The 14,729-nt window shown below is 40.6% G+C and overlaps 1 protein-coding gene across 9 annotated transcripts in view; it reads left to right on the top strand.

The window, feature by feature from the left end:
• The window catches only part of MAP7 (microtubule associated protein 7), a 128,422-nt gene extending 113,746 nt beyond the window's left edge, over nt 1-14,676 (top strand). For 8 of the 9 annotated variants that reach the window (XM_037391638.1, XM_037391643.1, XM_037391642.1 and 5 more), the window contains 7 exons: nt 1,407-1,599; nt 3,118-3,219; nt 3,496-3,546; nt 3,641-3,698; nt 6,163-6,301; nt 11,971-12,197; nt 12,870-14,676. In XM_037391638.1, the coding sequence (XP_037247535.1) occupies nt 1,407-1,599; nt 3,118-3,219; nt 3,496-3,546; nt 3,641-3,698; nt 6,163-6,301; nt 11,971-12,197; nt 12,870-12,880 (781 nt within the window). In that variant the 3' untranslated portion in view covers nt 12,881-14,676. The remainder of the gene's footprint in view (nt 1-1,406; nt 1,600-3,117; nt 3,220-3,495; nt 3,547-3,640; nt 3,699-6,162; nt 6,302-11,970; nt 12,198-12,869) is intronic. The other variant, XM_037391646.1, reaches the window with a different exon arrangement.
• Nucleotides 14,677-14,729: the final 53 nt, after the last annotated feature.

The raw sequence follows: 14,729 nt of genomic DNA, 5'->3' as shown, positions 1-14,729 counted from the left end.
CACGGGAGGACAGGGAATGGGGGTTACAGTCAGTTCATCACAAGATGTTTCTGCCACTTCCTCCTCAGTGAGGGGACTCCTCACACTCCTCCTGGGGTTCCTCCCATGGGAGACAGTGCTCCATGAACTTCTCCAACATGAGTCCTTCCCATGGGCTGCAGTTCTTCTCATGCTGCTCCAGTGTGGGTCCCTTCCATGGGGTCACAAGCCCTGCCAGCAAACCTGCTTCAGTGCGGGCTCTTCTCTCCATGTGTCGACAGGTCCTGCCAGGACCCTGCTCCAGCATGGGCTTCCCACGGGTCACAGCCTCCTTCGGGCATCCCCCTGCTCCGGTGTGGGATCCCCCGTGGGCTGCAGGTGGCTATCTGCTCCACCGTTAACCTCCATGGGCTGCAGGGGCACAGCCTGGCCCACCATGGCCTTCACCAGGGGCTGCAGGGGAACCCCTGCTCCGGCGCCTGGAGCACCTCCTGCCCCTCCTTCTGCACTGACCTTGGTGTCTGCAGGGCTGTTGCTCTCGCGTATTCTTAATTCTCTCTCCAGCTGCAAAATGTGCACAGATTTCCCACCCCCCCACCCCCCCTTCCTTCTTAAATACGTTATCCCAGAGGCGCTACCACCATTGCTGAGGGGCTTGGCCTTGGCCAGCGGTGGGTCCCTCTTGGAGCTGGCCGGCATTAGCTCCATCAGACACAGGGGAAGCTTCTATCAGCTTCTCGCAGAAGCCACCCCTGTAGCCCTCCCCACTACCAAAACCTCGCCATGCAAACCCAATACATGTATAGAACAGCTTTCATATGAAAATCTACTAAACAGGTAAGGATTCTTCAGCTGGGAAGGCCATCTGCCCTTTACTTCTGAGTGGGGATATCATAAGATACAAAGTCCTAAATAATTTGGGTAACATCAAAGGTGAAGTGGAAAAGTTATTAACTCCCAGAATACAAGGATGAGGGGGCACTAAGTGAGGTTAGGAGGTAACGTTCAAAAATCAGCAGAATTGAATACTTTTTTTAAATTCAGGAGTCACTGCCACAAGATAAAATGAGTACCAAAAATGTCTACTATTTCAAAATATAATGAAACGAAATTACAGAACGAAGTGTTTTGCAAGATGTATTAAAGTCAATTATACTGTTTCTGATTCAGAAAGTATGTGAGTCATAGATCAGTGAAAGCCAGGCATATGCTGGAGAGGTATTTGTATTGTCTTCAAAGTTTTTTATGTTCCATAGAGCTTCACCTTTGGCTGGTGCTGGAAGCAGACCTGCCAACTCATGAGACAGTAGTGCAACCTTTATCCAGCTGTTCTGCAGTGCTGGTGTCTTGGGTCAGGAATCTTGTGGTTTGGGGATTTTCCCCTCCTTTTTTTACTTACTTTCCTTATGCTTGTTTCATGGTTGCAGGCAAAAGAAGGAGGAGCTGTCACAGAGGATAGCTGAAGAAAGAGCTCGCAGAGAAGAGGAAGAAGCTCGCAGACAGGAAGCAGAAAAAACCCGAAAGGATGCAGAGGAGCGGGAAAAGGAAGAACGGCTGCGCCGACAGGCAGAAGAGAGGGAACAGAAGGAGAAAGAAGAGATGGAGCGTATTCAGAAACAAGTATGCTCCCCTCCTGGAATTTCTGTGCCAGTCTGGGTGGCAGTGAAGTGGGTGAAAAAGCACCTCTTACACAGTACCTAGATCAGAGGGATATCTAAAATTTAAGTGCTATATGTAAAGCGAATAGGGTCAGGGCAGAGCTCATTCCATAGAGTGGTCCAAAGAATAAAGAGAGTTCTTTTTGACAAAAACATTTGGTAAGGAGTTGGGTTTTGTTTGGTTCCCTGTAGAATTTATTTTTTTAGAACAAATCCTTTCCTATTCCTGGTAAATCGTGATGAAAAAAATAAATAGAGTTGTCTTGGGGGACTTTAATGAATGGTGTTATAGCAGACAACTCTTTATCCCCACAGTTAAAGAAAGTCTAGAGGCCAAGATAACTAACTATTCAGAGTGTCAGAGATAAGCACTGCTGAGTTGTAATCCTATGCCCAATACTGCTTTTGTGTGGGGCTAGTGGGAAAGGGTGGGGTTTGATCACTTTAATCAAGCCAAGGAGAACCTTTACCTGGTGCAGCCCTCCTGAAATCAGAGCAGCTACTCAAAAGATATAAAAGTAAATAAATAAAAATATAATTTTTCAAGTGCTGTCATTTTTGATGGATATAATGTTGGTTTACTGACCGCAGGAGAGACTGTGGTAAGCTTTCTGGATAGGATTCTTCTTGCACGTGCTTTTACTTTTTGCATGCGCTTTATTGCCCACAAAACTCAGCACTTTAATCTGCCTCATAAAAGTTATTTTTTTTTTCTTCTGGTAAATAATTAAATGTATGCTTCTGAAAATAAATGCTTAAAGGATGATGTTAGTGAATATAGCTTAGAAACTGTAGTTTCTTTTTCAGAAGATATATGTTGCTTTCTTTGAAATGCTAAACTGAGGTACATCCCCAGTTTAGCACTCAGAGATAGAGCATGGCCAACGTTTTTTGGATGTTAAAGCTGTAACAAATGAACTTTGTAGTAGTACCATTATACAACACGGTCATTGTCAAGGAGCAAGGCCTCTCTACAGTATATTCCAGACAAGTTTTACATTTAATTAAAAAAGCAGGAATGGAAAGCTTGTGTTAATGTACCTGTGGCTGTTTGTCCTTGGTGTCATTAAGCAATGACTCTGTTGGCCAAATAAAACTTTCTGCTGCTTTTGTGTGGCTCTCAAAAACATCCACCACTCAAAACATGAATCTCTTTAATACTTTCCTGGCTGCTGTTTTAGTGCTGAAGGCTAGGAAATTTGTTCCTTGTTTGTCATCTGACATGTTTTCATGCACAGGCCCCAGGACAGGCACAGAACCAAATATGTCTATTGCTTAGTTATGCGTCTCCTAATGCTATGCAAACCATGGAGATTAATCAAGAAATGTGCAATTTGGTCTGAAAAGGTTTTTGGTGACTTGTAAATTCCAAAAGTGTCTTTTCTGTTGTAGGTATGTTGTAGATATGCAGTTAAGCAGATATCAGTGTAATCTGTCCTTAAAAGTAAATTATTCCTCACCTCTTTTACCATCAACTCAGAAAGAAGAGGAAGTTCGCCTACGGGAAGAGGCAGAGCGGATTCGATTAGAACGTGAAAAGCATTTCCAAAGAGAAGAGCAAGAACGCTTGGAAAGGAAGAAGGTAAACTCAGTACACATAGAGAAACAGTAATTTGTTTTGCCTTAGCAGTTTGCTTCCACCTCAGCTGTAGATATAAATGTGCCTTCAGAAAAGCCGCAGTCCTCATCTGCGTAGCCTGATGTGAAAGTGAAGGCAATATTGCCAATAGTAATAAATATTTCATCTTTTTGCAATAAACAGGTGCAGCTGATAACTGACAAGCAGTTTTGGTTTGAGAGAGATATTTTTAAATTAATGTCAGCAAACATTATTTTACCCCTTTATATTTCATTGTAGAGGCTGGAAGAGATCATGAAGAGAACTAGGCGTGTAGAAGCTGTAGATAAGGTCAGTGCTGCTACGTAATGTGTAAATATTGGACACATTTCACTTCTTTTTGCCTGTGCCATTTTTAATTTACAAAACTGTGCTTCTTTTGTAGAAACCAAATGACCAGCAAAATGGACATATATCGAAGGCAAATATTACTGGAGAAGCAGGTATTGTGTTTAATTGTGCCCTGAGCACAACAGGTGAATAAATGCCTGCTAAGCACAATGATTGGAGATACAGTTCTGAAACTTGGCACCCTAATTGCAGTAAAGAAAGCCATGAGAGGAGTATAACTGAAATCTTAGTAGACATTATTTGTTTAGCCTTTCCATATAGGTAGTTAGCCCTTACTAAATGAATCAGCTGTTTTAGCAACTTTGTCACATTGACGTTTAAGGAGAGGGAGTTGATTCCCAAATCTAATTTATAAAGTGAAAAGAAACAAATTATTTTCTGATTCTGATGAAACTGATTCTACAGTTTCTTTTGCATAGGATTACAGATGTGATTGTTGCAGACTTACTCCATTTTCTTAAAGGATTATTTCATCTCAGTCATTGAAAGAAACTGTCATTATTCTAAACATCTCCCTGTGACTTCTTTCTTCCATACCTGCTGCCTTATTCACTTGGTCTTAATTTCCTTTTTTTTTTTTTTTTTCCAAACTCCTAGAAAAGCCTAGTCTTCTCACACCCCCACACTCTTAGTCTTTCCTTTTATTCTGTTCCCTCTATCTTTTTTTTTCCCCTGGTCATTTTAAATAAAGTTTTATATAAAATTTTAATACTTAGAATAAATGAAAAAGAAAATGTAGCTTATATTCAACAATCACCAAGTATGAATTGGCAGTATTCAAAGACACTGAAGTTGAGCTATGAAATGGCTTATCCTCTTGTAGCGTAACATATTAAATGACATATCTTTTTTCTCCTTTGTATTTGAGTTGAGTAACATGAAAGACAAATAACAGCACTGGCTGATGTATGACTTTTTTTCTTGATGTTTAAAGTGGACACTTACAATTAGCACTGCCAGGAAACATTTTGACACAGATTTCATTATATGTGTTTGGAAGTTATTTATTTATATATTGTCCTTGGGAGGGGGGGAAGTTTGTGAACTGTTAATACTGTGTGTATCTGGGATGTCATCTTTTGCTATAGTTATTGATGAAGGTGCTATTATCCGTTTAAATAGTTCTTGAAACTATAAATGGCTCTCTAACCTGTGGGTAGTGCTTTCCCTCCAGAGGTGGAAGACTAGTGAGTACTCAGTTTCCTAAGGCAGAGGAGAATTTGGACCTCCGTTTCCCCAAGCAAAGGCTGAAGTCCTTGAGTGACTGAATAAAGAAAAAACTACCCTCACCCTCAGGGCTGCTCTACTGTTTGGCTTTGCTTTATCTAGATGTGCTATTGAGTTAATATGAATTAATGGACATATTTTGGCCAACTAACTTTCCATACCACAGTCTAACAGACTTCTTCTGACCATACACAAATGGTGACTTTTAAAATTTTAATTTTTTTCTTACTGTTTGACAAAACCTGAGGAGACCTTTGTGGGAATGGCCAAATCACACAATGAAATGAAATCCATCACCTTTTTGTCATTTTTTGGCCTCTGCTTCAAAATAGGAGATAGCTCTGCATTTCCAAGGAGAACTTTTTCTTCTGTTTCCTTTTATATGTTAAGTCAGTGTATCTTCCTCTTATTCCATTTGTAGAAGCACTGAAACCTTTATTTCTAGTATCTTCCATATAAAAACCACAGATCAGACTAAGACATGCAGTATAGAAGTTTCAGCCCATGCATTTGGAGTATAGCAAAACCGAGCAGCTGAAGGAGGGGCTTATCAGAGGAGTTTTGGGTAACCAAGATAAATGTGTCCAAGCCTATGAATGCCAAATTGTCCTTGCAATTATTGTAACAGATGCTAGTATGGGGGGGGGTGCCACTGCTTCCTTTTACTGAGGTGCATGTGAATTGGAGTGACTGTAGATACAGTGCGGAAGTTGTACTTTAAAAAAACATCCGGAGGCAGGCCAGTAACATCTATCATATGGTCTCTGGATGAAGCACAAGGATGATCTAATTTTATGTTGCTGTCTACAACATTTTATAGTAGTGATTTGGTACTTGTTGAAAGAAGTATCCTTTCCATGGAGATTTTTGTCTCTTGATTTCCTTTTGGATTACAGTCAGTGATCAACACTGGAACCAAGAAATACCAGTGTATGGAACTGATGATGTCCCACTGTTCTCCTATTCCATTCTCTGTTGTTGCTTGAAAAAGGACAGTGTAATATTCTGTCAGATATCAGCCTATTTTGACCACCGGCTTGTGTGCTGGAATTGTGCATGTCATTGTGAGATGTCTATTCTTGTCTGTAAAGCTACAGCTTTGAAATCTGTGGCATTTACTTTGGACATGAAACAGGGCAGGGCTTGTGTGCCCAAAAAACTTGACAAAGGAGGCAGGGTTGGGGAGGGATGGGTATGTGATCCTTTTTTTCTTTTTCTTTTTTTTTTTTTAAGCTGTAGCTTGCCTTGATCGTGCTGTCTTTTGTAGGAAATGTTTTATCCTAATATGCAGGTAGATTTGTTCTATGAAAATCTGTTTTCTCTCTCTAGCCATAAACAGTCCTGCATCTCCTTTGGAACCTGCAGGAGGACCTCAGCTTCAACATGCCACACAGTCTCCGCACAACAGCAAATCTGTCACCTGCACACCTGTGATTGTTTCACATCAACCTCCTGTAAACATGGACAGGTAAGAACATTGCTAAGTACTGGAGCATGTTTAGAGGATGAGGGTTACTAGAGTAATAAATTATATTCCCATCCATGTATTTGTTAACTAAGTAAGAGACAGCTGTTCAATCTGCCTTGTTTCCTGTTTATCTTTTCCTGTGTTCAGAAGAGAACTTTTATCATCTTTCACTTCGCCGTAACCCATTTTTGCCAACTGATACCAAAGAAATTTTTAGAAATACAGCATGTTCTTTGCAGTGTCTGGAACAAAGTGTTGTTTTGCCAGTGCTACTCATTTTGGCTTTGCATTTTCAAAAAAAACCCCTTTGTTCTCAATAAGAAGAATTTGGGGAGGTAGATATTCAACACTGGGCGTGCTCTGTAGCCACAAATCCAAGTCACTCAGACTTTGAGAAATTGTTGAAATGCTTGAAACCTGGGTGTTGAACTGAGTGAAATCTGTTACATAAGCATGAGCTGTCAGTTATTTCAATTTTAGTAATGCAGAAAGCCAAATAATCCCTTAGTCCTTTCATGTTTTATGCAGGTAGTGCCAGAATATGCATGGAAAAACTTGAGTGTGGGAAGCCATCACGTGGTCCGCAATGGGCGGTATGTTGCAGGGTGTGATTGGCACTAATTGAAGGAGGAATTTGCCCTCTGTCGGTCCCTCCATATGCCTGAGGGATCTTAGCCTGCTTTCATGCTGACAAAGATGCTCCTGCTGAGAGAAGTTCTGTCAGTGATGCCAAGCCCTGAGCTGCATTGGATGAGCTGCACAGAGCTGCCTCGTAATTGTCTCGGGCAGCTAGTAAATGTTAATCGCTCCCAGCCTTATACGCACCTTGATGTTTGTAATGGAAAATGTGCCACACTAATGAATGCTGTCCTGTGGCATTATAATCCATGTGGAAGAAACCTCAGAACGGCCAAAGTGAAGAATGAATAAATGAGATTGAAGAACAGCCACAAAAGTTGGAAGTGCGTATAAGGCTGTGGAAGAGGAAAACCGATAGGCCAGGTTGGGACGTGGAGGGACTCTACTTTAGAGGTACATCCACAGTGACTGGGAAGGCAAAGGCTGAAGCGAAGCACTTAGTAGCATCCTGGTGTAAGCTTAGCCCGGGCAGCCTGAAAAACTATTGTAAGGAATACACAGCAGCATAGATGCTATCGTATGGTAAAAGCCACAGGTGCCAACACCGGCGCTACTGCGTCTCATGTGCTGTGGTGGTCTGACATCTAGATATACCTGACATTGTAGCATACAAATAGCGACAGATGGAGATGGTCTGTTGTGTAAGCACCTGACTCCAGCCCCAAGAAAGATTTGGCTTTTGTCTGGAAAGGACTTGAGCATGTTTTAAGGTCAAGATAGTTCAGATTTCCGACCACAACTTACAAAGGCTTTGTCTGGGGAGCTTATGGCATGCGTTTGTATGGGCAAGAAGAGGGAACGAAGGAGAGGAGTCTTCTTAAGGCCTAGAGCAGCAGTCAGACTTGTTTCCCTCCTACAGTGTAGGAAGTGTGGGAAGCTTCGCTGGCTCTAGGACAGAAGTTTAAGTGTCAGCGGGTCTATTTTGTACAGGCCTGGGGTCTAGCCCTCAATGTATTTCTTTGAACAGGACTGGGGGTTGGCATTCAGTGACCAAACCTAGAATACCTGTACGTGGGGTCAGTCCCCAGACAATGCAGGTGCTCTGTCCCTTGCGCCAGTAGCGCTGAAGGAGGGTGACTCAGAAAGCTCTAAGAGGTTTGTGTGAAGATAAGGAGTTCTACTCTGGGGCATAACGGGAAGTTGCCTGACTGCTTACTGTGCTGAACCTTCATCCCTTTTCCTCCCCATCATGCCATCCATCCTGTGTCAGCTCTGCAGCTGGGATTCAGTTGGAAACAGTATGCTTGCTTCCATGGTCATAAGTACGATGCAACTGAGGAAAAAATTAAAGACTTCTGGCAAAGTGAAGGCAATTGATATCAATACTTCACCGCTCTCTGTGCTGCTTTTGATCAGCAATGCAGATCTTGTTTACTGGAACTTCATTAGCTTTCCAAGACAGTTGATCTTCATAAACCCTAATGAAAATGCTGTGATCTGCTGCATTATTTAACATATTTATATTGTCAACAATTGTTAGTTTTATTAATAAACACTTATTGCAGATGATAGATTGGCGCAATCATCTACCCCACCTAATAATTTGACAAAAATTTTATTGGTATTCCTACTCCTGTGTTTTAAAAAAATGAACATTAATCAGTTAGGCTTAAAGCTTCTTCATTTTGCATTGTGAATAAAAAACCCAACCGACAAACCAGATATATTTGCTTGTGAATTGAGCTGCTCTACCATGTTAGCACTCAAGGTTTTCAAATAGATTTTACATTAATTCTTGGTTCATAGAAAAAAAATTCTTATTTCATAGTTTTCTGAGTTAAAATGATGTGTCTGAACTTGAATGTGATTTTTGTGGTATGTAGTTTCAAGTGGTGCTGCAAGGGTTCTGGTTTTGCCACCTCTGCTTGCTCTGAGTGTCTTCCCCACAAGTAAATTCAGTTAAATGATTTAATGCTTGAATGCTAGTGAAGGATAGTGAATTATTATTGGAGGTAGGGTTGGGCAGGGAGTGAACTCGTATCTGACCTATAAGTCTGTGGTGAGAAGACTCACAATTGAACTTAAATGAAGACATTTCTCATTCAGGTGTTGTATGATGGAAAGGGCAACACTAAGTATCTTTCAAAATGGAGCATACCATGGAAATTTTCCAGTTATATAGTAAAGTACCTAGATCTACCAAGAAAACTGGCAGTTCATGGATACTGCAATATTATTAATGGCGTGTTAACTTCTGGCTAGATTCTGAGGGTTTTGTGGGGGTTTTTTTTGCCCAAGGAATGGAAAATTGAATTTGAAACAGCTGTTGAAAGTAAGATATAATGTTAAAGCATTTTCAAAGTTCTAGTAAATTATAAGATTCCAAAAATATTTTTTCCAGATTCTAATTTTTCTTGCTTTACTGAACAACAGAATCCTGGAATAAGCACAATTTTAATTTATTATGCAAGTATCTCACTACAAGCACACTTATGATAGAATGCCAAAATTACCCAGTTCTTTCTGCACTTTATGCCTGAAAAGGGTATCTCCAGTGTTGCATTGGACATCAAGACATTGCTAAGAATGTAACATAAGACAGTAGAATAGCTGTAGCAGGTCAAAAAATCCATCACTTTTGTGTTCTTTGCTTAATGGCCTGTAGCGGTCACTTAGGGAGAGAGTATAAGGAAAAAAAATTCAAGTACCAGGAGATTCTCTGGTAACGAAGGGTTACTAAGAATTGTGATCCAAATGCAACCACAGGCTCAAGTAGTCCCTGAGCTGCTAATTACCAGAAGCTGGCAGATACACCAATCTCTAGGAGTTTGTCTAATCTCTTTTGAGCTTATGGCCCTCTAAGATGTCCAGTGGAAATTCATTCCACCGTTCCATTTTTTTCTAAATTTGCTCCCCTAGTAATTTGATGCAGCAAATAGCATAAATGTAGAGGATTTTATAGCCTAAAACTTTAGAAAGATTCGTAATCATGGTTTTCCTCTTCTGTAGCCTCTTTGTGGATGCAGAGACTACTCTGTCTCAAAAGACATCATTCATTCTGTGAATCCTGGTCTAACTCAGCATGTAATACTGGCAGTGCATATGACAAAGAAATATGAAGAACTATTTATCTATGAAGTCAGCTGATGAATTGGATAGAAAAACTTACATGTTTGCAGGAAGCAAGAGGGCTTCTTCATTTTACCAATACTTGAAGTCCTATGCTGCTTAATTTATGTGAACCGAGCAGTGCTTACTTCCTGCCTTTTTTTACGCCATCCACTCAAACTTGCTGTGTACCTAGCTCTAGTAAAGTTGTTGACAGTAGACTGGGATGAAATAAGTAACAGGAAACCTTATAGTGAATAGTAACCTATAACTATACATTATAGAGCAGGTTTTATTAGTCCTAAAGCATTTCACAGATTCTGCTCCTCATCTTACAGACATGGATCTCTGGCACAAAAGGGTGATGTGACTTGTGATGTCTCCCAGGCAGCCAGCAGGATTTCTGTGTCTGCTCTCAAACTCAGTGCAGTGAAACATATTTTTCACTTTAAAATTTGCTCAGCACATCCACAGGTGAAAAAAGGGGAGTTCATTTCTGAGGAAGAGCTGGTGATGGTTTGAAAAAGTGGGAAAGGCTTGATATGAAAACCAGCATGATGTTGTTTCAGGAAGTCTGGGCTCTGGGTAAAGCATTGCCACATTCAAAAGAGCAATAATTATTTTCTGTCTCTTGGGAAGTACTGTAAAACAATTCTGTAATTGTTTGTGAAGAGGTGGACACCCGAAGAAGCCAGCAAATGAAAATAAACCATATGCCAATTGCAAGCAGGTTTTTTTAAGACTAGTAAATGTACTGTCAGGAGAAAATTAGCCTGTGAAACCAAGCCACCTGCTCAGAAACACCCTGAGGAAACTCATAGCCTAGTTCCGATCTAGAAAAATCTAGGAAAATTGCATTTGAGCCTTTATGGCTAAAGCATTTCTAAACAACCTGAACAGTCATGGCCCGAATGGGGAATAGGTACCCAAAGTTGTCAGGACCCAACTGTTGACTTAAGAAGCACCTGTGAAAGATCAGGTGATTTTTGAGTGTCAGTTGAGTACTTGCCCTTTCTCAAAAAGGCTATGGTCCCACTACTGCCATCCTGTTCACTGAAGTAGCACCTTAGCTTCTCGCCTCTGGCAGGATGGCTCATGCCACCTGGAAAGCCAGCGGGATTTGACAATACAGCACCTAATGAAAGGGTGGGCAGCGGAAGGGCAAGACTGAGACATGATCACGGATCTTCTCAGGGGAGTATGTGTAAGTGGAGAGTGTGTCTCTGCTTGTACTGCTCCTGCCTGGGGCAGATGTAGAAGAGCTTTCTCATAAGGCATCTCTGTCAAGTGGGAGATGGAAAAAGAAACTGCAGGCTGGCATGAAGGATGCTGGAAGGTGTTTCTTCTGGCTTGGGTGTGATCAGTGGGAGGAGTGCAGAGTTGGGTAGTGCCTTGGAAATAAGCCCTAAGAACTTGTAGGGGAGGAGGGAGTGAAAGGAGAGCTGCACTGGTAGGGGAGTTATTTTTCTCTGGATAAGTGGCAGGTAGAAGAGGCTGCTCCAAAGCTGGAGGCAGGAGGTGATCCAAGAAATAACACAAGTGCCAGTGATCTTATCTAAGGGCAGTTACATTGATTCACAATAAGAGGAAGGGTATAGCAAAGGTTGTGAGAGCTGGAAAAGGTGTTAGAGGCTGTAAATTGCAGCAGGTGGGTGGCTCAGGATAGCAGTGGTGGTGCTGCAGCAGTTTTCTTATTGCTTCCCATTGCAGCCACTTCTCAGCGCTGCAGTGTCCGTAAGGCGTTCTGGGTGTCGTGTAGCCAAATGTAACAACTACCCTGTGTCTTTGAGGGAAGGCGTGTCTAGTACATAGCCGCAAAACCAGATTTTCTACTGTGGTAGAAGCAAAAGTTTGTTTCTACTGGCTAAAAGAATGTTTGGCATTAATGCAGAATTCTCTTCCATTTGTAATGTTGCTTTGAGGAAAGCTAAGTTTCTGGTTTAGATGAAGTGTGTGAGGAAAAACCTATGCTTCTCTTTCAGCAATCTCAATCCAGAGAAAAATGCAAATGGAAATGGAATGTCTATGCAGAATGATAACTTTGAAGAGATCATAAACCTGCCTATTGGTTCTAAACCATCCCGGCTGGATGCCGTGAGCAATGATGGAAGCAATAGTCCTGAAATTCCTTTGAATCCAATGCTAGCCTTTGAAGATAAGGGGACTCTTTTGCCTCAGGTAGATAGTGTTCAAACACATCAAACAGCAGGTAGGTTTGCCTTGGTTCATTAACACTTGTAATGCATTGTAATTGACAGAGGACTTAGAGCTCTTGACATAAGTTGATTAATTTAAGCATTTTTAAACACCGTATTATTTGGGGAAAGGAGCATATCTCCTCTTTGTAAAGCTATTCGCGCCAAGTACATACAGATGCAGTGCAAATTATGGTGAGGCCTTAACTCTTCTTTGAGGGAGGCTTTCTAAGTACACTTTACTTTCTACCATTCAAAGTTGCTCGAAAATGTTTGCTTTCAAAACAGAATTTATAAGTGACAGCTGCTGTTCCTAGCTTATGATCAGCACTCATCTTCCAGTCCTGTAAGCGTAATATCTGATAAGCACATGCAGAAGGGAGCTGGTATCTACCTTCTGGGTAAAATTCTGGATGTACTTCCCTCATCAAATTCTTGCTGACATTAATATTGAGGGATGGTTTGCAGCACACTGGATTTTTCTGAATTACGTCACAACTTTTAAAGGATGTTAGGTAAACAAATACTAATTTAGCAGATTAAATTGGACTACCGTTTTATTTTTCTGTGGCTAGAATATGTAAGGAAAATCATCTTACAATAAAACAATCACATAAATGCATAGTGTTTTAAGTAAGTACTGTCATGCTTTGCTGACCTGTCATTTTTGATACCTTCTGTTGTAGAAGTGATCTGATTGTTTCTTCTGAAGAACCAAAGGTGATATGAGTATCTCTGCAGCCAGTGGAGTTTCCTCCATGCTATGAAGGAGTGGTTGTTTTTTTTTTCTCTCCAGTTTTTTAAAAGATTTCTTGAATATCTTTTTTTGGAAGGACTTTAGTAAAACCAGCAGAAAAAATGATGGGAATAGACTCGGATCACCTCTTTAATAGCTTTCATCACTAGAAAAATCATGCTTCACGTGCGTTACTTAATATGGCTTTTTCCAACAAGCTTTTTCTTTAGTAAATGGATATTTCTGCATTCCTTAAGACACAAAACACTGGAATCTGAAAGCAATGGGCTGATTTGGGTGGTGGGACTGATCCTTTTTTTAAAAAGGTGGGTGTTGGTTTAAAAGGCATAATTGTAAAATTGGCAAAGAATCCTTTACACTTTGTGGTTCTAATACTTGAAAAATAAATACCTCATTGCTCTACAAGTAGAGTTAATGGGGTGTTTCATTTAAACCTGTTGGTTTAAATATTATTGCAGAGAACTCTAATTATGGGGGCAAAGTATAGGCTTCTGTATCAGGTTCTTGTAAATGTAATTCCTACAGGGACATTCTGTAAATTGAGACGTCACTATGATCTTCTCACATTTTCTCTAAAACACAAGACAAGGCAGGTTTTAAAATGTGAAAATTTGAAAGCATTATTTTTTCATGGACAAGAGGATAACCTATTGTTCTCCTAGATGATGTATTTATGAATTTTGTTCAGTACAGAAATAAATTGTTTAATTGAATAAATTAGAAAAATGTGGTAAAATGATACTGCAAACTTGATTTCTTTAGTTACATCCATGTTCACAATACTGTAAAAGGCGTATACACGTGTGCGCACACACAAGGAAATACCTTGTTCTGAGTCCTATAAATTGCTGCTTTTCCCAATGATGGAAGACTTTGCCTTATCAGACTACTGAAGACTCTGTGAAACCTGAAATACTTGGGTCTTGGATGATGAAGCAGGTTGGTTGGGGGATTTTTTTTTATTTTGCTCGTTTCAGAGCAAATGGAAAATGGCCATTGTTTGTGGTTGTGATGTAGTGTGTGATTTTTATAAAGCAGTGCAGTTTGAGTGGTAAAAGGGGCAATGCAGGTTGCTTTCTCTTTAGTTTGATGCTGATTTCCACTGTCATTGTTTCATCCCTCACTTTAGGTTGCTGTTGGGCAGAACTGTAAAATCTTGCACCTCTTTGTCCTTTGATTAACAATGCTGTTGCAAGTAGAGCTTGCTCGAGGTACTTGGGTTTGAAGCACCAACCAGGGCTTGATGCGTTGCTCACTGAAGTCAGTGAGAAGATCCTTGGCTAGGGGAAACAGAGGTTTATGCTGCTGGAGAATGTACCATTAAGATTCCTGTACTTGCCTTGAGTGAGCACTGAGCTAGGCCTCTAGGAAGGTGTGCAGAAAATCTCTGCTAGCGGAAGAAATTCTCTGAGGCAAAAGCTGAAGAATTTTTGAAGAAATTACTTTCTGCTGCTGTCAAGTGTTCATCTTACACAGGCAATGGGATAAAAGCAATGGAAATGCAATGGAAGAGACTTACCTGCCAGAATATATATCTGGAAGGGGAAAAAACAGCCATTCAGTCAGAATGCTTTCAATAGTAGCTTGTGACACAGTAAATAAGTTGATTCCTTTCTTGCTTTCTTCAGTTTTCCATGTACATAGCCACAATATTTTCAAGTGTCCAAAATATGTAGTTTTTCTTTAAACCTATATATAGCATGTAAGTACCAAATAAAACTTGTTTGAAATATTTATTTCTATTTATATTTTCATTTTCTTGCATAGTTGAAGCAGGAGTCAATCTGCG

The sequence above is a fragment of the Falco rusticolus genome, chromosome 6 (genome assembly GCF_015220075.1).
Source record: "Falco rusticolus isolate bFalRus1 chromosome 6, bFalRus1.pri, whole genome shotgun sequence".
NCBI lineage: Eukaryota > Metazoa > Chordata > Aves > Falconiformes > Falconidae > Falco > Falco rusticolus.
The sequence above is the reverse complement of the archived record's forward strand: the minus strand, read 5'-3'. Positions and strand labels throughout refer to the sequence as shown.